Raw genomic sequence first — 26,338 nt, 5'->3', positions numbered from 1 at the left:
AAGTCTGTAGTAAACAAATAAATTACAGATACCCTCTTGCCAGTCACACACAATGGCAAAATCATATTTTGGGTTTTAGAGCCGAAATGGGTGCTTTTCCCCTATTGTACCTTTCTGCCATTCAAATATTACTTCTATCCAGGTTCCTATATGGGAAGTAAAGTTGCTTGACTCCCCTTTGACTCCTTGAACATATGGATTAAAGTTGATGTAGCAAACACAAGTTAATAAAACATTAGAAGAAACTCAGCATCTCCCTCGAGAGGTCCAGCCGATTACACATTCCTTTAAAATGGTTAAGTGACCACATCTGTGCCTCAGGCAATCAATGTCACTTTTCTCCTTCATCCTGACCTTGGAATATTTTAGCCATATATACAGTATTAAAGACCAAAGCCTTTTTTGGTGCTAAAAAAAAAGTACCATCAAAATGTAAACAGCACTGCCAAGTAAGCCTCAGGATTGGGGTGGGGGATAAAGTAGTAGCATGAAAGGAATGGATGAGCACCAGAGTTCGCCAGTGTCAGCAAGGGCTCCTGATTCCCGAATCCCCTGCCCCATCTCAGCGAGCAGAGACCTCCACAATAAATGCTGGTTTTCAGAGATTATAAAAGGGCGTCCGTAAGCCAGCTTTGGCATTTAGTTTCCTTATTAATCATGTATACTATGTCAATGCTACCACCCATACATTTTATATCATTTTTTATTTGTGCCTGGCTTTATCTTCAGGTCCCCATTATTCCAAACATGTGATAAAGATGTCACCCACAGCTCCATAGATATATTTCACAAAGATCATTCCTACTTTGCAGTTTCTCCAACAAACGACTCCTTTCCATGTGTGAATGGGAAACTCATTCCTCAGAAGAAGGCCTGTGATGGTGTCAATGATTGTGGAGACCAGAGTGACGAGTTGTGCTGTAAAGGTAGCAATGAATCTAGCCTTTAAACCCTCAAAAGCATTCTTTTGACTAAGAAAGTGGAAGCAACTTTACCACTGAATTAAGATTCCATCTCATGCCATTTTAAGAATGAAAAAAAACACCCCTCTTGTATTTATGTTTGCACAGAGTGCCGAGGTGAAAGTTTTTTCTGTAAATCGGGTGTTTGTATTCCAAAGCAGTATAAGTGCAATGGCGAGGTGGACTGCATTACTGGAGAAGATGAAATTGATTGTGAAGGTAATTTAAAGTTTCGTGGTTACTTTTCTTCATTATTGGACCCAGGGGTTTTAGCAGGCTTTGTAATTATTGCCTAGAGCCAATTCGTCAATAGGGACTATAAAATGGCAATTTCATTTTTAAAAATTTTTATTGAAGTATAGTTAATTTACAATGCTGTGTTAGTTTCAGGTGTACAGCACAGTAACATATATATATATTTTTTTTTTTTATGTATATATATTTATATATATATATATTCTTTTTCAGATTCTTTTCCCTTATAGGTTATTACAAAATATTGAGTAGAGTTCCCTGTGCTATACAGTAGGTCCTTGTTGGTTATCCATTTTATATATAGTAGTGTGTATATGTTAACTCCTAATTTATCTCTCCCCCCTTCTCTTTAAAAATGGCAATTTCTAACTCAACATTCCTTCTGCATTTATTAACTGGAATTCTATAGAGAAGAACTATTTTGTTTCCATGAAATTCAGTTCATCGTAGAAAGGCAGAATGATATTTAATTCTTTCCCTTTACTTACCAAGTTTCAAAGCAGTGAGTAGGTGTTCTTTGCTTTTTGGTGCTCATTGGAAAACCTCCAAAGGTGGAAAATATTTACTAGGTACCTACTGTGTCCCACACAGACTGACTTCTTGCTCCCATTGATGCTCTCTGGAGGAAAAATCTCCCTAAGTTAATATATTCATTCATCTACTCAACGGATATTTATTAAGTTCTTACTATGTGTGTCAGGTCCTGTTCCAGATGCTGGGGTTACAATAGTGAATAACATTTCAAAATCCCTGCCCCCTCATGGATCTTATATTCTAGTGGAGGAAGAGAAACAATAAAGAGAAATAAGCAAAAATATCTAGTAAAATAATAAGTACTAAGAAAAAAAATAAAGCAAGCAAGGAAGATATCAAATGCCCCGGGGAGGGGGGTGGCAGTAAGTTCTGAAATTTTAGGGAAGGTGGCTTGGGAAGGCTCACTCACTATTACTTTTAGGCAAAGCGCCGAAGGAAAAGCTGGCGCCAGCCATGCAGACGTCTGCGGAAGAGTATTCTAGGCAGAGGCAACAACCAATGCAGTGTTCCTAAGACAGGACCATTCCAGTATGTTTGAGAGCCAATCAGCAAGGCGGCTAGTGTGGCAGGTGTTCCAGGTGGGGTTAGTGGGTTAAAAGACAAGCAGTGAGAGAGGTTGGAGCGGTGCTTGGGTGGAAGATCAGGGCAGATCCAGTGAGGCCTGTTCGTGAGTGAAAGTGGGTCTCTAAGCAGAGGAACTGGCATGATCTGACTTACATTTTAAATCACGATTACCCTGGCTGCTGGGTGGGGAATAGGCTGTATGAGGGCGAGGGGCGAAGCAGGGCAACCAATGAGGAAGCTACTGCAGTAATCCAGGGAAGAGATGATAGTGACTAGGATAAGTTGGTAGGAATGGAAACGATGAGAAGCAGTCAGATTCTGGATATGTTTTGAAACTAGAGCCAAAAAGATTGGCTGGTAGATTGGATGGGGGTGTGAGAACAAATGAGCAGTCAAGGGCGGCTCCAGGGGCTTTGGCCTGAGAATGGAAAGGATGGAGCTGCTTTCTTCAAAGATGCGAAGGCTGCAGGAGGAGTGTGGGTCCTTGAATCCACCTCACTTATGGAACGAATCCAGTGGTGCGCTGGTAAATATTTAACAGTTGGCTTTGAAGAGGGACAGGGACTCCCTGATTTGTAGCTTTTGCTAATTTCTGGGGTGTGAATTACTCCCGCCATGGGTGATTTCAAGCCATTGACATGATGTCACAGAACACAAACTGGGAAGTGACACAACAGCCTCCTGTGTAGTGGTAAAGTCTGTGTCAGGACACCACTGAGTTACTGTTAATGGTTTATTGTGGTTTTTTGTACTCGTCTTACCTTTCCTTCTCAACAGCAAACACCTTTAAAACAGGATCAAATTATTTTTACGTTCCAAATGTCCCAGGTAAAGTGCCTTCCACATAAGCATTAAATAAATGTTGAAGATATGTATGGATAAGTTAATTGATATTAATTATATCATGTATAATTGCTTGGTATGCCAAGTATTTGACTTTAATGAAATTTTGTTTAATTTTCCATTGATATCAGTTCTTAAAAGACACACTTTTTAGGATTTCAAATCACGTTAATTTTTTTTGAAGGGTATAAAGCAGTTGAGCAAAATACTTTAATGTTGGTTAAATGTAGTGAAATCCTTAGTGAAGAGAGGAGAGAAAGAAATTTCAAAAAATTTTTCAGGGAGGAAGACAGTGCCCTGACTTTTGCCAGTGAAGCTTGATAGCTTCCCTCGCCCTCAGTTTTACTGAGATATAATTGACATACAACACTGTAGAAGTTTAAGGTGTACAGCATGAGCTTGACTCATTTATTGCAAAATTATCACCAAAATAAGTTTAGTTGATATCCATCACCTCATATAGTTACAATTCTTTTTCCTTGTGATGAGAACTTTCAGGATTTACTCAAAGCAACTTTCAAGTATATCATACAGCAGTGTTAACTATCGTCACCATGCTGGTGACGTCACTAGCCCCAGTGCTTATTTACCTCCTAACTGCAAGTTTGTACCTTTTGACCACCTTCACCCAGTTCCCCACCTTCACCCAATCCCCTAGCCCTCAACCCCTGCCTCTGGTAGCCACAAATCTGACCTCTTTTTCTATGAGTTTGGATTTTTTAGATGCCATATATAAGTGAAACAATACCATATTTGTCTCTCTCTGAAGCTCTACAGTTTGATTTCACTGCTTCAGTATAATAATATTTTGGGTTTCCTCTCCACCTCCTCCTCTTCTTCCCCTCTCCCTCCCTCTCCTCCTCCTCAGAATTTGTTAGTTTATCAGAAAAAAAAAAAAAAAAAGAATCCTACTGCAAGGGACTAACTACAACATAAAGCTTACTTTTAGTATTAATTTCTTGAATCCATATCAAAAATACATTTTGTCAACTGTCATTGTTACTTCAGTTTATCCATCTTTAGAGTGAGCTCCGCTTTGTATTTCAATAATGATTCGAATTTTTCCCTCTCTGAGAAAGAGCAAGTGAGAGCAGAGATGTGAAATAAATATATTAATATATTCATTGATCTCTCCTTTCAGGGAACAGATCAGAATCACTAAACCAAGGGAGGTTTGGAGTATACCTTAATTTCATTTATCCTTTATAAACCCACTTTTTATTAATATAAGTTAAAAAGAGTAAATAAATTTTGTTTAACTATATAATAAGTCTGCTGTTGGATATGTATTCAAATATATCTAAAATACGAATCTCTTTGTAAAACTCAAGTTAAAATGATTTCCTTGCTGTGGTGAAACTGGTGTGTGTTTAAATGTAAGATGAAACATTTGTTAGGCAGTATTAAAAATCAAAGTATTTGGTTGTGCCCACAAAAAATGGCATACTGTGGTTCCCTTTTATCTTTTTGTAAATATTAAAGTTGTTACACTATTACTGAAATATTAATGATTAGTGTATATTTAATTCAAGTGAAAATGATCTCTTTGCTACAGTGAGTTTTTTGTTTTGTTTTTAGGAACTGGACATCCTGAAATTAAAGGTAAATCTATTTTTACAATAGATTTAAATAAATAAATTTTGTAAATTTATATTACAAAATTGAGAAGAAGAATAAGGTGTTCTAACTTGAAATGGTATGCATTTATTTTCCAAATAAAAATTATCCTTTGCTGTGGTAATTTTTTTGATTTTGTTTTTTTTTTCAGGTGCTTTACATACGGCTCAAGGTAAAAAATTTATTAAATTCTCAGGATATTGCAGAATTGAAACAAAATACAAGGGAGCACTGCTGTTATCTTATATTTTAAGGTAACTATTAACTGAGGATGACATAACCAGTTTTAACATTTGTTTAGGCACAGTGGCCTTTTCCCCGCAGTGTGGTAAACTTTCATTCTCACACTCCCCGTTCACAGCCTGCTAGCCAAAAACCACCCAAGGCGCATTCCCTGCACATTTCACCTCTGCCAAATACCCTTCTCTTCCTTTGCTTTTTCCCCAAAACCAAGGCAGCTCCTGAAGAAATTGTCACCAGAGGAAAGATAACATCTTTTTATGACAGGTATTTTCTTATTTACTTTTGTAACAGATATCCCGAAATCTTCCAGCTCTTCAGGGTCATCCCTTTCTTCATTATTCATATAAAATGACTACTAAAAGTTTACGGTCCTCCTTAGGGTTCCTGAGTGACTTTTATATGCTCAAGATCAGCCCTGTTCTAAACGGCAATTTCAACTATTTCTTTGTGTTCCATCCCTCTTGTCATTTTGCCCTCCAAGGCTGCTGTCCTTTTTGTTTTGTTTTGTTTTTGTTTGTTTGTTTCCTCTTCTTTATTCCTTTTCGCCTTCCCTCCTTCTTGTCCTTCCTTCCTTGCTAGTTTCAGCCCTCAGGGGCAAAGAGATGACTTAGTGATATTCCTCAGCTCATTGCACGTGATCATCTCTGTCCAGGCAAGCCCCCTCTCTTGCTTTATTTATTCTCCTTTATTCCTGTACCTTACTCCCATTCCCCATAAGCAACCATTTTAATGTGATTTAATGTGTATGGCTTTTTGTTTGTATACATTCTTATCCAGTGCATACTGTTATCTTGCGAGCATACATTTGTAATTCACATAGTATTGTGTTCTAGATCTTATATTTCCTTTTTATCTTTTCACAAAGCGTTACGTTTTTAAGATCTGTCCATGTTGCGATGTTTCCATCTAATCTGTTGCTTCTGACTGCCACATGATAAAACACTGCGGTGTTCATCTTTCACAAGTGACAGTAATGGACTCTCAGCCCGCACTCACAGTGCAATGAATATCCTCTCCTTAAGGATGTGTGGGAGGATTTCTTTGAGACATCTAGCTGGGCCAAGAATTGTTGGGTCTTGGGGTATGCCTCTACTTAATCTGACAAACTAGTGCCTGCTCGTTCTCTGGCAGAGTGGTCCTCACCTCCACCGACAACACCCAAGGGCTTGCCTCAAACCCACTAACACTTAGTACTATGCAGCTTTCTAATTTTGCTAGTCTCATACTCTCAAGTGATATGGCATTGTTTATTAATTTGAATTTTTGTCATAACCAATGATTTTGGGTTTCTCTTCATATGCATACTAGCTTTTTGAGTTTCCTCTTCCTTTTCTTTCTTCTGTCCTTTTTCCAGTTCACATCTTTTGCCTCATTTCATATTGGGGCTGCAGTCTTCTTTCTTGTCGCATTCTAGATATTAATCCATTTTCAGTTTTAGACATGCAAATACCTTCTTCCATTCTGTCACCCATCTATTAACTTTAGCCAAGATTAAAGATTAAATTTAATCTTTAAATGTTTAAATCTTTATTTAATCAAAGTCATTGATTGTTTTTCTTACGGTCTGCGCTTTTGGAGTTTTATGCTGCTCTTCTAATATCCAGTATATCTCAGCTACACTGGGCTTTCCCCATCTTCCTTTGTTGAGCATTTAATATGAAGTCTTCTCTTTGGTTCATGTTGTTGCTTTTGTGAAAGCTCTGAGCAGAAAATAACCTAGATGTGTAGCATAACAGATACATGTATGTCTCACCCAAAAAGAAGTTGGGAAATCCAGTGATAAAACGCAGGATTGCTGCAGCAAAGTAACATTGCCCCTCTGGGCTGCAACCTCATCCAAGACAGAACAACATGTTGCGGGAATTCACCTTTGGATCCTCAGGTCAAAGAACTGATGATCCTGTCCATGACTGAAATGTTCTAGGACAGCAGAGTGAAGATGGAATCATCCCATATAACTTCAAGCAAAGGTCTAAGAGAAAAAAAGGAAGAAGAGAGAATGTGTTTCTGTTTTTCTTTTTGTTTAACTTTTGACTTCTGCATCCCAGATGACTAATAATAACTATGCCTAATACTGAAACCAATTAAACATTGCATGACCCCTGTTAAGAGGTGCCTTATTATATATACAAAATGAGAAGACCCTTTTTAATGTCAGCTCAGAACTATTTCGGTCGGTGTCTATAACTGCTCCCTACCTTATATAAAGACCTTGCAAATGCAGAGTTGAAAGAGATGCTTTTCTTCTCTGAACCGGGCATTTCGCCTGCTCTAAATGCAGAACTCTGCAGCACCAGGAGTCTAACCATTCACTTGTGCCAACAGACACCTCTAGTTTGTGCCTGAAAATTTTCTTACATAGTTCATCTTGAGCCTTCACAATTACCTAGCTATAGAAAGGAAATAAGATTTTGTACTGTCCTTTTTAAAGGTAGGACAAGGTTTAGACAGATAATTATTATCAAAGTTTAAATGATTTTAATGATTTAATTTGTACTATAAACACAATATTAAACATTGGAACTTTTGTTTGATTATAGAAGAAACAGAAATGTTGACTGCTGATATGGATGCAGGTAAGTTAGCATTATTCTTTTTTACTGGTGCTTCACTGGTTAAATTTGCATTTTAATGTCATTTGCGTGTGTGTGAGTATGTATGCATATATGCAATATAATTGATTCAAGCAACAATTAGCTTTGATATCAACTTAAATAGAAAAAAATAACATTACTACTTTCCTTATCATTTTTAAGAAAAACAAGCATAAATACTTCTTGAGAACTGCTTTTAAAATGGGTTAATTCATATGGCTAGTTTTGAAATGAAAACAACACTCTAGTCCTACAAAATATTTTTCTGTTTGTTATGAGATTTGTTAGGTCAGTTTTGTCAAAAACAACCAGATTTCAAGTGTGACCCAGGACATACATTTTTAAATAGAAAAATAATAGATGTTAATTGAAGGAACCTGCTCTTTTGCAATATTTTAAACCATGATCACAGGAGGTGTGTGAAGATCTGTATCTTGGCCAGTTCTGCACTGAGGGCCAAATTTAATTAAAGTATTAAGTTTCTGGGAAGACAGTAACTGATAAGAGCTTTTGAGTCAGAATGACTTGTATTAAATCCTGACTCAGTTACCTGTTAGTTGTGTGACCTTAGGTGAGTAACAAGCTCAAATGCAAATTAGGAATGAAATACCTCCCTATTTTAGGAGGTTTAAAAACTGAAGTTCATGTAAGACTCCCTTCCAATTGCCAGGCCCAAAAACTATCAATTTTTTAAAAATCAGGCAATGAGTGAAGGATTTAGATCTCAAAGCTACAGATATCAGTTAGAGGGATTTCCAGCAAAGGCCCTTTATTTTCTACTCAAGGTAACATTAATTTTCAGATACTACCCAAGCTGGTTTCATAGTCCTCAAATGATGGGGTCCCTCTTCTTTCAAAGGTCCAAGCAGAAATTTAAAATTTATCATCACACTCTTCCCCCAACACAGTTCTTAGGATGGATGGGACTCCCCCCAAAATCTTTTATCCACATTTGTTCACAGCTTCTCTCCCTTGAGGACCTACCTCCTTCTTATATGTTCAAAGTAATTGAGAGTGATATTAATTTTCCTTTCTCATTTGGGATTGCAGAAATTTTTGTGACATGATAAAATAGAGTGAGAGAATAAGAAGAGCATCTTATACTTTTACTTTCTTCCTTTGTCATGAATTCTCTTGCAAATTCATGTCTTAAGCCTTGCTCTACCATGTCTCCCAGTGACAAACGTGCCTTGTCTGAGTGCTCACAGAGAAAGGAAATATCATCACATGTCAAGTGGCTAAAAACACAACCCCCCTCCCAGCCCACTGATCCTGGATTGTCCAGGGATTCCTGGCACATTACCTCTCAGGGTTAATATGATGATTAAATGATATAAATTATATACAAAGTACTTAGCATGGGGCCTGACAGATAGAAAGTACTCAACATTAACATCATTAATGTTAATATTATTGAAAAGAGTCCCATATAAACAGCCTCTAGAAAGTAAAAACTATGAAAATAAGAAGCTGGAGTTCTGCATGTGACCCCCATCCTGAACTGTCATGGTAGTAATGCCTGGGCATGTGGCTTCTCTTATATTCCAGAGGCTGGTAAATGTTTAACCCCTCAGGCAGCCTCTTTCTGTCACTACTCCAGCTTGGGCAGAACTTCAGAGAATCAAGCCAATTTTAATATTAAGCCAGAATTTTTCAACAAGGTGAATAGCACAGTTTAGCATCCAAAATAATTTACTAATGAATCTGGCCTGTTTCATATTAGCTGTGACTCTGCTGTTTTTATGGCATAGATAATCAAGAAGTTTGCCCAGAAGGTAATGGTTTCAAAATCATAATGATACAATCTCTTCCTTTCTTAAAGAAAGAAAACGGATAAAATCGTTTTTCCCTAAACTATCCTGTGGAGTTAAAAACAGCATGCACATTCGAAGGAAACGAGTCATAGGAGGAAAGCCGGCAAAAGTGGTAAACCCACACAAAAAGTTATAATGTCACTTCCCAGGAGCAGCCCAAGTTTGAAAAAATAAACGTGGGGGTGGAATGTGGTAATTACAAGAGACTGAGAGTCTTGTAATGGAAATATCTTCGAGCCACCTGTCTGGGAGGATGGCAGTGACCACACAAATGTCTTTACAGGGAGACTTCCCATGGCAGGTGGCAATTAAGGAAGATGAGAAAATCAACTGTGGAGGAATTTATATCGGTGGCTGTTGGATTCTGACTGCTGCACATTGTGTCAGGTAAAAAAATATCTCCAGTAGATGCTGGTTTTCCTGAAACAATGAAATTAGGTAATAGAGATTGTGGCAGGTGATAAATAAAAACATATATAAGAAAAGTCATTGACAAGTTCCACTGTATTTATCTGCTAAACGCCCTCTGATATTCATGATCGGGATCCCAGAGGCCACTTCCCCAGAACCCACTGTGTTCCCCTCAGACCAAACTGTTGATCCCAGCTGGCAAGGGCAGATCAAACCTGTAGGTACCAAGTTATTTCACTTGGCTCATTTGCATGGTTCAAGGTCAGCTTGGAGAACAGGTTCAGAATTCTGCCCTCAGTTATGACCTTTAGAATGAATGAAACACCATTTATTGAGCACCTCTTACAGACCAGATACTGTGTCCAGCACTTTCATATATGTTATTTTGTTTTAATATTCTTAACAGTCCTAAGAGGTAAATATTATTCCTCCCATTTTCTAGATAAGCAGACTGAGACTAGAAGTTACATAACTTGGCTAAAGCAACATTACAAGTCAGTTGCAGAGCCAGGGTAAAATCAAGTTCAACGTATCTGACAGTAACTTAGATGAAGGCCTGCTTAGAAAATCTGCAGGTGACCCAAAGTTGAGAGAGATAGGAAATCTGCTGAATGACACCCATAAAAATCCTCATGGATTGGAGAAATGCACCAACTCTAGTTTCTTGCTTCTGAATGACCCTTTTCTCTTGGCTTCTGTTACACAACACTCTCCTGGTTTTCTACCTACCTCTCTGGTCACACCTTCTCTGCCTTTCTGCAGCTTCCTCCTCCAGTGACTGAGCATTATTGCTTACGTGAAATACCTGAGTTCCTCAAGGTGTATCCTGCCTTCCTCTTCTCTTCTTACTTCTTCTTCCTAAAATTATCTGTACTTTAAAATACCACCGTATGCTGACACAACGATATTTCCAGCCTAGACATCTTCTCCAAACCTGACCCTACAGTACACTGACTATCTTGGCTCTATCAGAAGTAAATCAAATTCAAAAGGTCTAAGACCGAGCTCATGATATGCCCCTTCCCCCAGATATGGTCCTGACCCAGTGTTCCCTATCTCAGCAAATGACAACACCATTCATCTAGCTACACGGGGCAGAAATCTGAAAATCTTCGCACTTCACTCCCTCAGCCCCTACCATAGCTCAGCCAGTATATCACCAACTCCAGATGGCATCTTTAATTTCCAATTATTTAATTCTCAAAACTTCTTTCCATCTCCACTATTACCCTGCTCCCGCCTCTCTCCTGGATTATACCAACCGATTCCGAATTGGCTTACCCACAGTCACTCTGCCCAGTGCCGCCCCCATCTATCCATTGCCTACTGTGCAGCAAGAGTAGTAGTTCCAGACCTGGTTTTGACCACTTCCCACTTAAAATTCGACGGCTTTGCATTCCTCTTGGGATAAAAAACTAAACAAAATGTTTAACACAGCTCATTAGGCCCCAAGTGATGTGACCCCTATTTACCTTTGCCGATCTCATCTTGCCCCACAGCGTCACTTCTTGCCCCTATTCCACCTGCTCTGGCCTTCTTTCCGTTATTCAAGTGTACCTTGCTCCCTGCTGCAAAGAGACCTTCACATATGGTTTCCCATGCCTGAAAGCATCTTTCCTACCTTGTTTCCCTAGTTAGTGCTACTCGTTATTCAGATCTCAGCTCAATCCTCACTTCCTCAGAGAACCTTCCCCGACTCCCTAAAGTCTAAGCCCTCCTGATATGTTCTCAGAACCCATGTGCTGTGAGTTCCTCTCCTTTTTACAGTAGAATACATATCTTCATTGGTGTGATTATCCATTTAATGCTGCATCCTTTCCTAGACCCTGAGTTCCATGAAGGCAGAAACTATTTCTGATTTGCTCATTTCTGCATCCCAGTGGCTAACACAGTGCCTGGTGATAGTAGGTACACACTAAATATTTGTTAAGTAAATTGAATGGATCAACAGTTAAACATTAAACAATATTCAGGACCTCTGATCCTGAAAAACAACCAAAAGTAATATGAAACACAGCATTCTTGGAACTCTAAGTTTAAATAAAAGCATCCTGAACACTCATTAGTTCCTAGGACATCACTGTTTAACTGTAAGGTGATTCCCTGAGAAAGTGATGGTAGACACCCAATTTGCTGGAAACCACGAGGTGAAAATTGATATGAAAATAGAGGCATTGGGACAGGCAATATTTAGCCCATTCACCATTTCAACCAAATTCTAAAACAGCTGCTGTGTTCCAGGTATAATACTCAACACAGGCATCTATCTATAGATGATAAGACCCTATCTTTGACTTCAGGTAGCACAAACAGGAAGAAAGGCTTGTGAGCAAATAAATACAATGCAAAGTTAGGATGAAGTCAGTTTTAAAGGTCAGAATGATGACTGCTGTGGTCTTCACCCTGGGAACCTCTGGGGTTCTGTGCTCTGACTCCCTATTTCCTCAAGCACATTTCTTGCTGGATGCTCTCTGGTCTCTGCTTAAACACCTTCAGTGCCGGTGCTCTTACTTCAGAGGCAGCCAACTCATTCTACTTCTGGCATATCTGGTAATTAGTAAGATCTTTATGTCCCTAATATTGAGCAGTTAGATGCACTATCCCTCTCTTCATTTACCCATGGACTTTAATTCTGTCCTAAGAAAATTTAGTTGCACTGCTTCATGACAGCAAAGATAAAAAAAAAAAAAATCCGGGAAAATGAAAAACTTCCTTTAAAAGGGAGAATTTAAAGATGAAGCATCAGAAGTCCAATTTAGAGTTGTTGGTTTTTTTTTTTAATTAATAGCTACTTTATTTATTTATTTATTTATTTTTAGCTGTGTTGGGTCTTCGTTTCTGTGCGAGGGCTTTCTCTAGTTGCGGCAAGCGGGGGCCACTCTTCATCGCGGTGCGCGGGCCTCTCACTATCGCGGCCTCTCGTTGCGGAGCACAGGCTCCAGACGCGCAGGCTCAGTAATTGTGGCTCACGGCCCCAGTTGCTCCGCGGCATGTGGGATCTTCCCAGACCAGGGCTCGAACCTGTGTCCCCTGCCTTAGCAGGCAGATTCTCAACCACTGCGCCTCGAGGGAAGCCCGAGAGTTGTTTTTTTTTTCCTCAATATATTTATTTCCCTTTTCCTTTCTGTTACAGAATCAGCAAAATTCGTCGTTACCAGATATGGACATCATTTACAGACTTAATAAAACCTGACTCTCAGATAGCTGTTCAGTTGGTAAATCAAATTATTATCCACGATAAGTACAGTGGAGCCACCTACCAAAATGACATAGCTTTGATTGAAATGAAAAAACACCCAAGCCGAAAAGAATGTGTGTTGCCTCATTCCGTCCCTGCCTGTGTCCCCTGGTCTCCCTATCTATTTCAACCTAATGATAAATGCATCGTTTCTGGCTGGGGTCGAGAAAAAGGTATGTTTTACAGTTTGTTAATCAGAATCCAGGGGCTGAAAAATGAATAGGAATAGAAATGCATAGGAGCCAATCTCCTAGTGTTCAGAGAGAAACATTGCATCAAATCCAGAAAAGTGAATGTCCAGCCAAGGCCAGCTCACGGGCATAGGACCTGTGTGGTTGCACAGCACCCTGGGCTCTGGGCACCGAAGAGCCTTGTGCTTGGTGTAATGCTCTATTGTCACCATCAAGAAATTCTGAATAATTTTTGCAGAGGCCCCACCTCACATTTTCAATTTTCACTTGGTTCTGCAAATTATGTAATTGATCCTGACCTAGAGTTTCAAAGGATACCTATACTCTGTGATACAGAATGTACATTGAGGGGTAACCATTCACCAAGAAAAAAAATAGAGTGACGGGGGACATATAGCATGGACTTTCTGGATTTGTTGGAATGATACGGATGAAAGATAAAAAGGTTTTCAAAGGGATAGTCATAGTATATGCTGAGTCAGTGATCCCACAACCCTTCAGCTCTCTCCGCTGCTCTCCGCTATTCTCCATGCCTCACACCTCCACATCCCACAAAGAGAAAGAGAACATAAAGAATTCATTCTTTGAGCTTCTAAGAAGACTTGAGGTGAAAATTCATATGAATAAGAGATGTAGACCCTTAGGGACAAATTATTAGAAAGACATGCTAAATTGGAGATAGATTAGAATTAATTTAAGCAATGCTTTTCCCTTCGTCTCGAAGTCAGCCTAGAAATTTAGCTTCCTTTTGACCCCTTAAACTCTCTTTGTAAATAACTTCACTGCATTAGTCTAATAGACTCTTATTCCAACACATTCTTTATAATTGCCATATTGAAAAGTATAAAATATGCATGTAAATGAACCTGGATTTGTGGTATGTTTGAAAACCCAAGATTTACAAAATACTAAAATTTTATTAGTAATCAATTCATCCAGAAAGTATTATGTCCTTATAGTTGTTCTTTTTTTTAATTAAATTTTTTATTGGAGTATAGTTGATTTACAATGTTGTGTGAATTTCTGCTGTACAGCAAAGTGAATCAGTTATACATATACATATATCCACTCTTTTTTTAGATTCTATTCCTATATAGGTCATTACAGAGTATTGAATAGAATTCTCTGTGTTATACATTAGGTTCTTGTTAGTTATCTATTTTATATATAGTAGACTTTATATGTCTACTATGTCATATGTCAATCCCAATCTCCCGATTTATCCCTCCCACCCCCTTTCCCCTTGGTAACCATAAGTTATGGTTATATGTCAATCCCAATCTCCCAATTTATCCCCTCCCTCCCCTTTTCCCTTGGTAACCATAAGTTTGTTTTCTACATGTAACTCAATTTCTGTTTTGTAAATAGGTTAATTTGTACCATTTTTTTAGATTCCACATATAAGCAATATCATGTGATATTTGTCTTTGTCTGACTTACTTCACTCAGTATGACAATCTCTAGGTCCATCCATGTTGCTGCAAATGACATTATTTCATTCTTTTTATGGCTGAGTAATATTCCATTGTATATATGTACCACATCTTCTTTATCCATTCCTCTGTCTATGGACATTTAGGTTGCTTCCATGTCCTGGCTATTGTAAATAGTGCTACAATGAACATTGGAGTGCATGTATTCTTTCGAATTATGGTTTTCTTCGGATATGCCTAGGAGTGGGATTGCTGGATCATATGGTAGCTCTATTTTTCGTTTTTTTTAAGGGATCTCCATACTGTTCTCCATAGTGGCTGTACCAATTTTTATTCTCACCAACAGTGCAAGAAGTTTCCCTTTTCTCCACACCCTCTCCAGCATTTATTGTTTGTAGATTCTTTGATGATGGCCATTCTAACCGGTGTGAGGTGATACCTCATAGTAGTTTCAATTTGCATTTCTCTAATAATTAGTGATATTGAGCATCTTCTCATGTGCCTCTTGGCTGTTTTTTTTTTTAATATCAACATTTTAATATTTTATGTTATTTTATTTTGGCTGCACCTTGTGGCTTGTGGGATCTTAGTTCCCCAACCAGGGATTGAACCCTGGTCTTTGGCAGTGACAGCGCAGAGTCCTAACCACTGGACAGCCAGGGAATTCCATGTTCTGTTTTTTAGAAACTTTTATTATGTACATTCACATGTACTCACAAAAGTAGAGATAAAAGTAAAATAAACCTACCTTTCCTCACGCAGTTTTCACAGTTATCAACGTTCCACCATTCTTGTTTTAGCTCCCTGAACTGATCACAATCACAATAGGATAATTAGGAAAGCTTATTCATAAAGGAGTTAATAACAAAGATGTAGGTGGGAGGTTGGGGAACCACAAGGGCTATGCAGGAACCCAGGACTAACAGTACCAGAACTGAGACCTTTCCTAGATCTGAAGGTATAAGGTGAAGGAGAAGTTACCAGAAGGAGAAAGAGTCTTAGGTAAAGCAGGCTACCTTGAGAGAAGTAATGACCTTGGGTTGAAGGTTATAGCCAGCCCCAATCTCACTATCCTCTCTCCTTCCCTCCTTCCCTCTGCTGGAGTCCTCTGCTGGAAAGCAGCTGGAAGCCAGAGGTGAAGGCATTCCTATGGAGGCAATCCCTCCAGCTCAGGCTCTCAGGGCAGAGGGCAGGGCATTGAAGGGTGGAGAAAGGATCCGAATGACAAATCAGGAGCTTTTCAACATATTCCCCCACATGCACTTATTTTTTCCTGGAGCATATCAAATCAAATCCCAGCTATCATGTAATTTTACCCATGAATACTCCAGTATACATCTTTACCAGGTAAGGACTTAGAAAACAAAAACAAAACCACAACACCCTTCATACCCAACAAAATAAAAATGATTCTGTAATATCGTCTAATAACCAGCTGTGTTGAATGTGCCTTAATTATTTACAAAAAATTTTTACAATCAGATTATTTCCATTGGGATCCAAACAAAGTCCACACATTGCATTCAGTGGCTATTTTTCTTCAGTCTCTTTTGATCTAGAACAGTTACCTCTTCGTTTCATTTAAAACGTATTTATTTTAAATGAAACTGGGTCATTCTTATTTTAGAATTTCCACACCTTGAGTTTGGATGATTGTATCCTTGATGTAGCATTTAACATGTGCTTCTATTCCATGTATTTTCTATAAACTAGTAGATATATTCTTATGCACTGATTTATTTATTAATCAAATGTGATTCAACACATTTATTGAGCCCTTTCTGTGAGTGCAAGATAGTAAGGCTAAAGTGCTAAGATCTCACTGATGAAAAATATGGACGCAGCCAACAAACAAAGGTGCTGAGGCTACAAAGTGGGATGGCAAAGGCCAGCTCTCAAGGGACTTACAGTACAAAGGCGCCATCAGACGTGAATGCCACCACCAGACAGCAGAACGTGACGGAGGCTTCAAGAAGCATACAAAACAAGAGTTCAGGGGAGGAAGCAATCTCCCAAGTCTTAAAAATCACTCACATGTTACAAGAGCTCCCAGTTTTTGAAGGCTTATCCTGAGTTAGGGGAAATAATAAATTACTAATTTTTGAAAAGCTGTTATCCTGAATAAGGTAGTCATCTTAAGACTAACTTGAAGTAGGAGTTGAAGGAGAAAAAAACTCTTTCCTGATTTGCTACATACATTGGTGGATTCGTTTCTTCCTCTGCTTCCCAGAAGAGAAGAATATTAGTCCTCCAGTTAACTACTACGTGCTCAATACACTGCTAGGGTCTGTGGCGGTGTCCTCTCAGGATAAGCAAGAGGTCTCTGTCCCCAGGTAGTTTAGAGATTAATTGAGGAGCCAAGTCATTTGGCATAAAATATTTAGTGTATAATAGAATTACTGAGTTCCTGCATTAATTACATAAATATTTATTAAGTAACTGATTTGTGCTAGCATGAGGCTGGGTGCTGGTGCAGCAGTGAATGAATCAGGCTTAGCCCCTGCCCTCTTAGAGCACATAAAAATTGCTGCAAGCTGGGAGAAAGGAAGAGGGGAGACAGGGCAAAAGTTCACTCCTTATACCTGAGACATCTCACCCTGTGTTCTTAGGTCTTTCTCATCTTCCCTGGACTGTCAATCAGCAACCGCACCTGGTCCTTCTCTTTCCTTGGACCAAGTTCAAGTCCCAAATCTGTGACTTAAAAGGAAAGGAAATCCTAAATCCTCTTTCAATCGCTTTCAAATCATTTAGGAGATAGAGTTCCTCACAGACACAAAAACACATAGATACTGGTAACTTCATATGTACTTCCTTCATCTTAAATTCTTATATTAAAAAGTTGTTTTCACTCTAACAAGCACTTTCAAGGAAATAAGGGACTGTAAGAAGACAGGAGCTATTTACGTAAGCTGATAACAGATTTCTAACCATCCCCCACCCCTGCCACTGGACTCAGTGACCAGAGTGGAAGGAGTCTATCCTATTCATCTCACAGTACCCAGGCCAGATATTCAATAATGCCCCTTGACTATTTTTAGAAAGACAATTCTAGAAACTGGGGATACCATCAGTTGTATGACTAAGTTTGCTAATCAGTTATCCTCATAAGTTTACATATGTATTAAGGAAAATATATATTCTTATATGTTCCTAATGGTTTACTAAATTATGAAAGTAAATACTTACTTAGAGTTCTCATTTGTAACTTCAAAATGTCTATTTGTTTTCTCTCTTTGTTTAGACAACCAAAAAGTCTATTCACTTAAGTGGGGTGAAGTTCACCTAATAGCAAACTGCTCTAAGTTCTACCCAGGTCGCTACTTTGAAAAAGAAATGGAGTGTGCAGGTAAGCACTGAGAGACTTCTCAGAGATGTCTCTAACGCACTAACCAAACATGTTTTTCCTCCCCACTGAGTCACCCCCTTTATCTGGGCCTCCAACTCTTTTCCTTTGGCCTCTGGCTGTTGCATCATCAAACGTTTTCAGTCCCTTTGCCTCAGCTCAAGTTCCACAATCTAATACCAAGAGGAAAAATCTTCCTTAAGCCATTATGCAGCAGTCTAGCAAGGTGATGAAGAGCACAGCCTCTGGAACCAGACTGCCTGGGTTTACATTCCGGTTTTTACCAATTACTACATGTGTGACCTTAAGCAAGTTTCCTCATCTGCAACCTTGGTGATCTTAATAGATGAGGAAAGTGAGATGCAGAGCAGTTATATAAGTTGCCCAAGTCTTACAGACAAGAAGTGGTATATTCGGGATCAAAACCCAGACTTCTAAGTAAAAATCCAAATGATCTCATTTCAAATGCGTCCAGTTGGGAGTAAATTCTCCCTCCTCGGAAATCCCTTTATGCTTCCCACGATACCTTCCACTCTCTCCTTTAAGATCACAGGGGTGCTACTGCCACTATCTAACACAACTACAGCAGTCCCTTCTTTTGTTGGTGACCCAAAGGCAGGGTACCAGCCAGGGTAGTGCATTTAGGACACTTTATTGAAACCACTTATAAATAGTGGGTTATAGAAAAAGGCAGAGTTATTGACCTCCTATAACTTCTTGGATACAGTGATTTAAAATCTTAGAAAGTCATAAGAGTGAGAAGAAAGTAAACAGGCCATTTCCTGTGCCTTCCCATCTTAAAATGGAGTTCAGGATTACAGAGGACAAAAGGAGAGAATAGCACAAAATCTACCAAGGGGCAATAGCACAGTTAAGAGGACAAGCTCCGAGGTCTGGCTGCCTGGGTTCAAGTCCAGGCTCTGCCACTTATTAGCTGTATGACCTTAGACAAGTTAGTTAACCTCTCTGTGTCTTGTCTCATCTTAAAATAGGGATAATAATGATGCTTCTCTCATAAGGTTGTGGCGAGGATTAAAACAATGAATGACTAATACATACTAAGCGCTCAATGATCACTAGGTATTCCTATTATTTTCCCACTCAGCCTTTGATGCTACTTTCAGATTCCTATCTCATCATAGTATATGCTTCCACAAAGTAGAGGAAGCAGGGGGAAGCACTTGCTAAACTTGGAGAATGAGTAGAAGACACAGCATTTGCCAGCCTGCATCTCTACAAGTCTGTGGGCCCGCTCTGTAAGGGAGCGCATGTGTTATTGCCTGTTAGGAAAGTGTAAGAAAGTCAGTGTCAGTACAGGCGTTGGTGGAAGAGGCAGGAAGTCGGCATGGCAGCCTAGACAAATGGAAGTAAATGTGTGATTTTCTTTTTCCTTGGTCTTTCTCAGGTACAGATGATGGTTCTATTGATGCCTGTAAAGGGGACTCTGGAGGCCCCTTAGTCTGTAAGGACGCCAACAATGTGACTTATGTTTGGGGTGTTGTGAGTTGGGGTGAAAACTGTGGAAATTCAGAGTTCCCAGGCGTTTACACAAAAGTGGCCAATTATTTTGACTGGATTAGTCTTCATGTAGGAAGGTCTCGTATTTCTCAGCACAATGTATAAAAAACTGTGCTCTCTCTCTTCTTTCTACTCTTTTTGTCTCAGGAGTTACATTTTAATTGAAATGATACTGCATAAGTAGTACTTCTTCAAGGAAAAAAATAAAGGCAATTTTATTGGACATTTTTTAAAGGTCTCTACAAAGTTTATGCCATTTTGGAATTCTGTACAATTCTCAAATAAATATTCTAGTCAAGCATACATATTTTATTTATTAGAAAATGTGATTAAATGATCTCTTCATACAGGAGTGCTGTATTGACTGTACTAAAGGTTTAGCTAGTTGGATTGGCTTCACATAAGCCTGGTTCAAACCCCAACCCTACCACCTACTCCTTGCTTGACCCTGGTCAATTTATTATCTTTTCTGTGTCTCATTTTCCACTTTTAAAGTGGAAACTGGAATTTTGAGAAAATGAAGCTGCATGCTAAAGTAAAATGTTTGGCATGATACCCGTCACAGGGAAATAACGGACCTCACAGCTCTTGTCCCATTTTTCTGCTTCTTTAAGTATTCAGAGCTCTTGAAAACTTAGAGTTCCTCGTTTCACAAGTTCTCCTTGACCCTTTCTTTAAACCTCCCCACAGATACCATGACACAACCACTGACCTCCTTGGTGCCAAACCTCACAGCCAGGAAGCCATGTTCACCTCCCCCAGCCCCGCAGCAGCAGCACTACGCAGTCAACCCCTCAGGGCGTCACACTCTGAGGCCTGCTGCCTCCCCGCCTGCTGGTCTCAGCTTCCTTCCCAGCCTCTTCCTTCTGGTCCCCTCTCTCATTCTGTGTCATCTAGATTCAGCTTTAAATCCCACCACAGTCCAGCGGTGCACAAATCCATGTCTCCAGCCCTGACCTTTCCTAGAACTCCAGACTGTATCTCCTGAGCAGTTAACATCTCCTTCTGGATATCTAAGAGCATTTTCAAAGAAAGAAGGCCAACCCCAAACTCTGCCCCTTCTTAAACCTCTTCCTCCCTCCTTAGTAGATCCCCCATGACCTCAGCGTAGAGTGGGCACCCGGTCTCTTTCTATCACATGAGCCTGCCTTAATCCCAGTGTAGCACTTGTCATCACCCAACATATTCTGCTTTCATTGTCTGCCTCTTCACCCACCAGCCCACTGGCCCCACTACACTGTAAGACACAGGAGAAGAAAGATTTTGGCTTCCTTTCATCAGCATCCCTAGCACTTTGTTCATAAACGGTGCTCACTGCTTTTATTATTATTATTATTTTTTAAAGCACAGCTATCATCATCCTGAAGGCAGAGGTATATTTTTCACATAAATATTACCTTTAAAACCTGAGGTAAAAAGAAAAAAAAAAAACGAAAAAAAAACCTGGGGTCCAGTTCTGGATACAGCCCAATTGTTTTAATAATACAAATGCCCATTTCTACATATATTCCAAAATCAGTTACTGCCCAGATTTTTTTCCTTTTTAAAATTTTAGTAAAATATACATAAAAATGTTTTTTTATTTTTTTTACCATTTTAACCATTTTGAACTGTACCGTTCCGTAGCATTAAGTATATTCACATTTTTATGCAACCATCTCCAGAAATCTTTTATCTTCCCAAAGTGAAACTCCTGAAACATTAAGCAGTAACTCCTCCTCCCCTCCCATGCTGCCCATTTTCAATTCCTTTTGTCATTGAAGGCATGAGAGTATTTGGTTACTTATAGCTGTGAAAGAAAGAACCCCAAAGTAGTGATTTACATAACAATTCTTTATGATTTTGCTCTTGCATCTGGGGATTGACTGGGCTGGCTGGACAGTTCTTCCATCCTCTCATGCAGCTGCCATCAGATGGGGCTGGGACAAGGGTCATCTCCAAGGCTTCTTCACTCATGGCTCGTGTCTGGTGCCTGGGCTGGGAGACTCAACAGCTGGGGTTCTCAGGCATCTCTATCTATGTGGTCTTTCCACATGGGCTCTCAACATGGTGACTTGGGGTTGCCAGACTTCTTATATAGCAGCTGACAAGTGTCCCAGGAAAACCTGCGGAACCTGCACTGGCTTTTTATACCTAGCCTGGAAAGTCATTTAGCCTCACTTCCATCACAAAGACCTGACCAGGTTCAAGGGGAAGAAATATAATCCATCTCTTGATGGGAAGGGTGTCAAAGAATGTGTGGCATATTTCAAAACCACCACCTTGTCCTGACCCAGCAAACCTGGAGCATGTGGCGCTTTAGCAGGTGTCTGTTTATGAGCAAAAAGAGAAGAGTACTAAGGGCTGCAAGCTGGAAACCCAGCATATGGGCACCCTCAGCTGATCTTAGGAAGGAGTAGCATTGTGGCCCTTTGAAGGACCAGTCTGCACAATGACTCGAGACCTGGAGGCTTCACAGCAGAGTGGATCACGGTGGGGCATGAAGTGTGAAGAGCCCGCTTCTCCATAGTGACCCTGTGTGGCAGAGACCAGGAGCAGCAAAAGTGGGGTGACCTGACTTCTGGGCTCTCCCAATTTAGAGGTCTGTGTGAGGGCTCCTGGTTGCACACCACAGAAGCCAATAGCATTGGTTTAATGAAAAAAAAAATAGATTTATCCAAATATATCATGCAGTTCACAGAATCTCCAGAAAAGCCAGAAAGATGGAGGCTACAAAGACCACTGTAGGACCACTCATCAGAGATTCCCACTGCCACCAGCTTGGGTCCAAGGATCTATGCACAGCTTGTACTGCAGAGGCTGGGCATTGGATGCTACTGCTTGACCCTTCGCCATCACTGCTTCTGTGAGTTAGCATGGTCTTCCCCAAAGGCAGTCAACAAACAGAGGTCATCATCTCACTTAACCCTGGTCTCAGAACTCACCATCTTATGAGGGAGATGCGAAAATAAATTATAAAGCGTCACTTTGCCAGGTACAATGGTAAGGAAACCTCATAGGAGAATCATAAATCAGCCTTAAGAGTCCAAGAAGGCTTCCCCAGAGGTGAGCTTAATCTGAATTATGGAAGAACTTTCCAGGCAGATGCAAAGCAAAGGCCCTGTGGCTTGAGAAGCCAAACTCAACATCAAGGGGACAGAGAGCAATTCAGCATGACTGGAGCCCAGGGCGCAGCTGAGGAGCTGGAGAGGGAGGAAAGGCCAGATCAGGGAGGGCCTCATGCCAAAGATCTGGCACCAGTGAAACACTCTGGAAAGTTCATGCTGGAGGCATTGAGGAAGATATACTGGAGGGAGTGAGATGAGTTAGGGAAGAGAGTTGAGGTTATAGGAGTACTCCAAATGAAAAATGATGAATGTAGAAACCAAAGCAGGGCACTTATAAAAAGAATGGGACTAATTCTAGATATGTTAAGGAGTGAAACAGATGACATCTGGGGACAGAAGAGGTGGGGCACTAGGCAGAGGGATAGAAGTCTAGGATAACTCCCAGGTTTTCTCTTCGATAATGGGGTGATTGGTGTTACCACTGATTGCAGAAATAAAGGGAAGAAAGGAATAGAAGTAGGTTTAGTTAGTTAGGGATATTTTGAAGCTGTGCTATCTATAGGATCCCAGGGAAGACAAATAGTAGGAAATATAAAGCTCAAAATCAACCAGAGTTTGAAAGTAGCCAGAAACCCTACCTAGAGAAACCACGCACCTGAATTTATCCTGATGGTCTAAAACCTGCGATTTCACCTAAGCAGGTTCCTTTCCGTCTTCTCCAGTGTTTCCTCTTTGTGTGCCAAATAATCATACATTCTAACCACAAACGTCACTTGAAAATCTCTCTCCCTGATTGTTATGGTCTGAATGTTTGCATCCCCCTGTGAAAATTAGCAAAGGGAAACTTCACTAAAATGGGAGTTGAGAGGCTAAAAGGGCGAGCGCTCATGCACATACCACTCCATATATCAATCAATAGTACAGATCCCAATAGGAAGAGACTACTTTGCCTTTCCAGCAGGAATTGACACCACTACTTTACTACCACCAGCAGAAGGAAAAAAGATTTTTTCCTTGCCTGGCAACAGCTCAGCCAATGAGAGACTGTCACAAATCAGCCAATGAAAAGCTCCTATACTTCAAGCTCCTAGTTTTCTCCAATGGACTTTTTGCTTATAACAGCCCCTGCCAAGTTCCCCTTCTCCTTTATAAAAGTTTCCTCTCCTTTGCTTGCATGTGGACTTGCATGTGGTTCACCATAGTTGCATGTCTTGAAATGTAATTCTTTGCCGCTCCAGAATAAACCTGTCTTGCTGGTAAAATAACTGGGTGTTTTATTGTTTTAGGTTAACCCTCCAAATTTATATGTTGAAATCCTAATACCCAGTGTGATGGTATTAGGAAGTGGGGTCTTTGGGAGGTGTCTAGGTCATGAGGTTGGAACCCTCACGAATGAGATTAGTATTCTTATAAAAGAGACCTCAGAGATCCCACACCTCTTCCACCATGTGAGGACACAGCGAAAAGTCAGCAGTCGCAACCCTGAAGAGGGCTTTCTCCAGAACCCCACCATGCTGGCACCCTGATCTTGAAATTCCAGCCTCCAGAACTGTGAGAAATAAACTTCTGTTGTTTATAAGCCACCCAGTCTGTGGCATTTTATTACAGCAGCCCAGAGAGATTTGTCTGATGATAGACCTCCCCAAGCAAAGAGCCATTACCTTCAACACATCACGGAACCAGCTCTTGTTCACAGATCTGATACAGCCATTTCTTGTCCTTCACTTCATTCCCAGCTTGAAAGCTATTCAGCCATTGGGGGGTTTTTGTTTGTTTTTTGAGTTTGGTTTATTTATTTTTCTTTCTTTCTTAAAGGCAGAGGCTGGAACCTAGCACTTATTTCACCTTAATTTGAGCCTCTTTTAGAAACTAACCTTCCAGCCTTAGCACTGGGTAAAGATTGATCATTATGGCTGGAATTGTTTCACCATGCGGCATTTATTTTCATTACGATAACACTGCTGAGGCCATTTAATGAGACGTTGGAAAAGACTAAAAACAGAAACTGCCCTTGGTCATTTGTATTTTGTTGATTTTGCATTATTTCACACAACACAAAGGGTTGCATAATATCCTAGTTTCCAAGCATTCTGAGTTAATATGTTACATTAAACCCAATAAATTTTGCATTCTTACTTCATTAATACCATCATGTTCCATGATGTCCATGTCCAGTGAAGAGATCATTAGGGGTATTTAGAAGGGTATCTGATTGATCATGCTTATAACTGTACTTGGAAGCTCTCTATAAAAAACACAGCCTAGGGACTTCCCTGGTGGAACAGTGGTTAAGAATCCACCTGCCAATGCAGGGGACACGGGTTTGAGCCTTGGCCCAGGAAGATCCCACATGCTGTGGAGCAACTAAGCCTGTGTGCCACAATTACTGAGCCTGCGCTCTAAAGCCCGCGAGCCACAGCTACTGAAGCCTGTGCGCCTAGAGCCGGTGCTCCGTGACAAGAAAACCCACCGCAACAAGAAGCGCGCGCACCTCAACGAAGAGTAGCCCCCGCTCACCACAGCTAGAGAAAGCCCGTGTGAAGCAACTAAGACCCAACACAGCCAAAAATAAATAAATAAATAAATTAATTAATAATTTAAAAAAACAGAAAAAACACAGCCTAGTTGCAGGCACCCAAAAGTTCCCATTCCAAGGCATTTAATCATTCAGACAAAAATCAGCACAAAAACAGCATATTTTATATTTTCATAATTTATTTTGATAATTTTGACCATAATTTCTTTCCCTAGTTCCTCTTTCTATTTTTTCTTCCTGGAAGTACAATTGTGTTTTTTCCCCAGTACTCCATGGACATGTCTCTTGTGAAGTTCACCAATAACCTACATGTTATTAAATCCAGTGATCAATATCCTGTCCTCACCTTGTTGCACACCCACTGAAGTGATGGTTCTATCTTTCTTAGACACACTGGAATGTAGCACTCTCCTGCTGCACTTGGCTGTTCCTTCTTAGTCTCCTTTGCTGCTGCTTAGTTACCTGACCTCCTACAACTTAGACCCTGTTCTGCTCCTCTTTACATGCTCACTTTTTAGAGGATCTTATCTAGTCCCATGGCTTAAAAGCCATTTCTATGCTGACGACTTCCAAGTTTATTTCCAGCTCTTATCTCACTTCTGAACTACAAATTCAGTATAAGCTTCTCAAACATGGTATGTCTGAAATTAATTTTCTAAATTTTCCCTGAAATCTGCTTCTTCTGGAATCCTCCCCATTTTAGCTGGTAAGAACTCTCTATCTTTCCAACCGTTTAAGCCAAAACCTCAGTGTTGTCCTTGAGTCTTCTTTCCCTTTACACCACATTCAATCCATCAGTAAATTCTGTTGGATCTACCATCAAGTTACATCTAGAACGTGACCACTTTTCACACCTCCACTGCTTCCTCCTTGGGCCAAGCCATAATAATATCTTACCTGGTTTATAATGTCCTAACTGGCTTCCTGACTTCCGCTCCTGCCCATCCACAGTCAACGTATATATAGACAAACTAGCCATTTGCTAGCAGGCAAGACCTGGAAGCTGTGGGTTTGCAACCAATAGTGTCTGTCTCGATAATAACAGGTTTTGCTGAGTAGATGAAAGTGCCCTGTAAAGAAGCCTCTTTCAAACATTTTATGCTATTTGGAAGAAAAGATGAAAGTGGGTCATCTAGGAGTTACGTGATATGGTCAATCAGGGCTGACTTCACCAGCAAGCACCCTGTGCCAATGC

At 40.0% G+C, this 26,338-nt stretch overlaps 1 protein-coding gene across 1 annotated transcript in view; it reads left to right on the top strand.

The window, feature by feature from the left end:
* The window catches only part of CFI (complement factor I), a 50,199-nt gene extending 30,336 nt beyond the window's left edge, over window positions 1–19,863 (top strand). Inside the window, exons 8-17 of the mRNA XM_082389172.1 lie at window positions 813–926; window positions 1,071–1,181; window positions 4,737–4,760; window positions 4,927–4,947; window positions 7,559–7,594; window positions 9,435–9,538; window positions 9,710–9,813; window positions 12,971–13,248; window positions 17,941–18,045; window positions 19,448–19,863. Coding sequence (XP_082245298.1) covers window positions 813–926; window positions 1,071–1,181; window positions 4,737–4,760; window positions 4,927–4,947; window positions 7,559–7,594; window positions 9,435–9,538; window positions 9,710–9,813; window positions 12,971–13,248; window positions 17,941–18,045; window positions 19,448–19,665 — 1,115 coding nt within the window. The 3' untranslated portion in view covers window positions 19,666–19,863. The remainder of the gene's footprint in view (window positions 1–812; window positions 927–1,070; window positions 1,182–4,736; window positions 4,761–4,926; window positions 4,948–7,558; window positions 7,595–9,434; window positions 9,539–9,709; window positions 9,814–12,970; window positions 13,249–17,940; window positions 18,046–19,447) is intronic.
* The last annotated feature ends 6,475 nt before the right edge of the window (window positions 19,864–26,338 follow it).

Source organism: Balaenoptera borealis (genome assembly GCF_965194805.1).
Source record: "Balaenoptera borealis genome assembly, chromosome: 4".
In the NCBI taxonomy this organism is placed as follows: Eukaryota; Metazoa; Chordata; class Mammalia; order Artiodactyla; family Balaenopteridae; genus Balaenoptera; species Balaenoptera borealis.
This window is presented reverse-complemented; position numbering and strand designations above follow the sequence as displayed.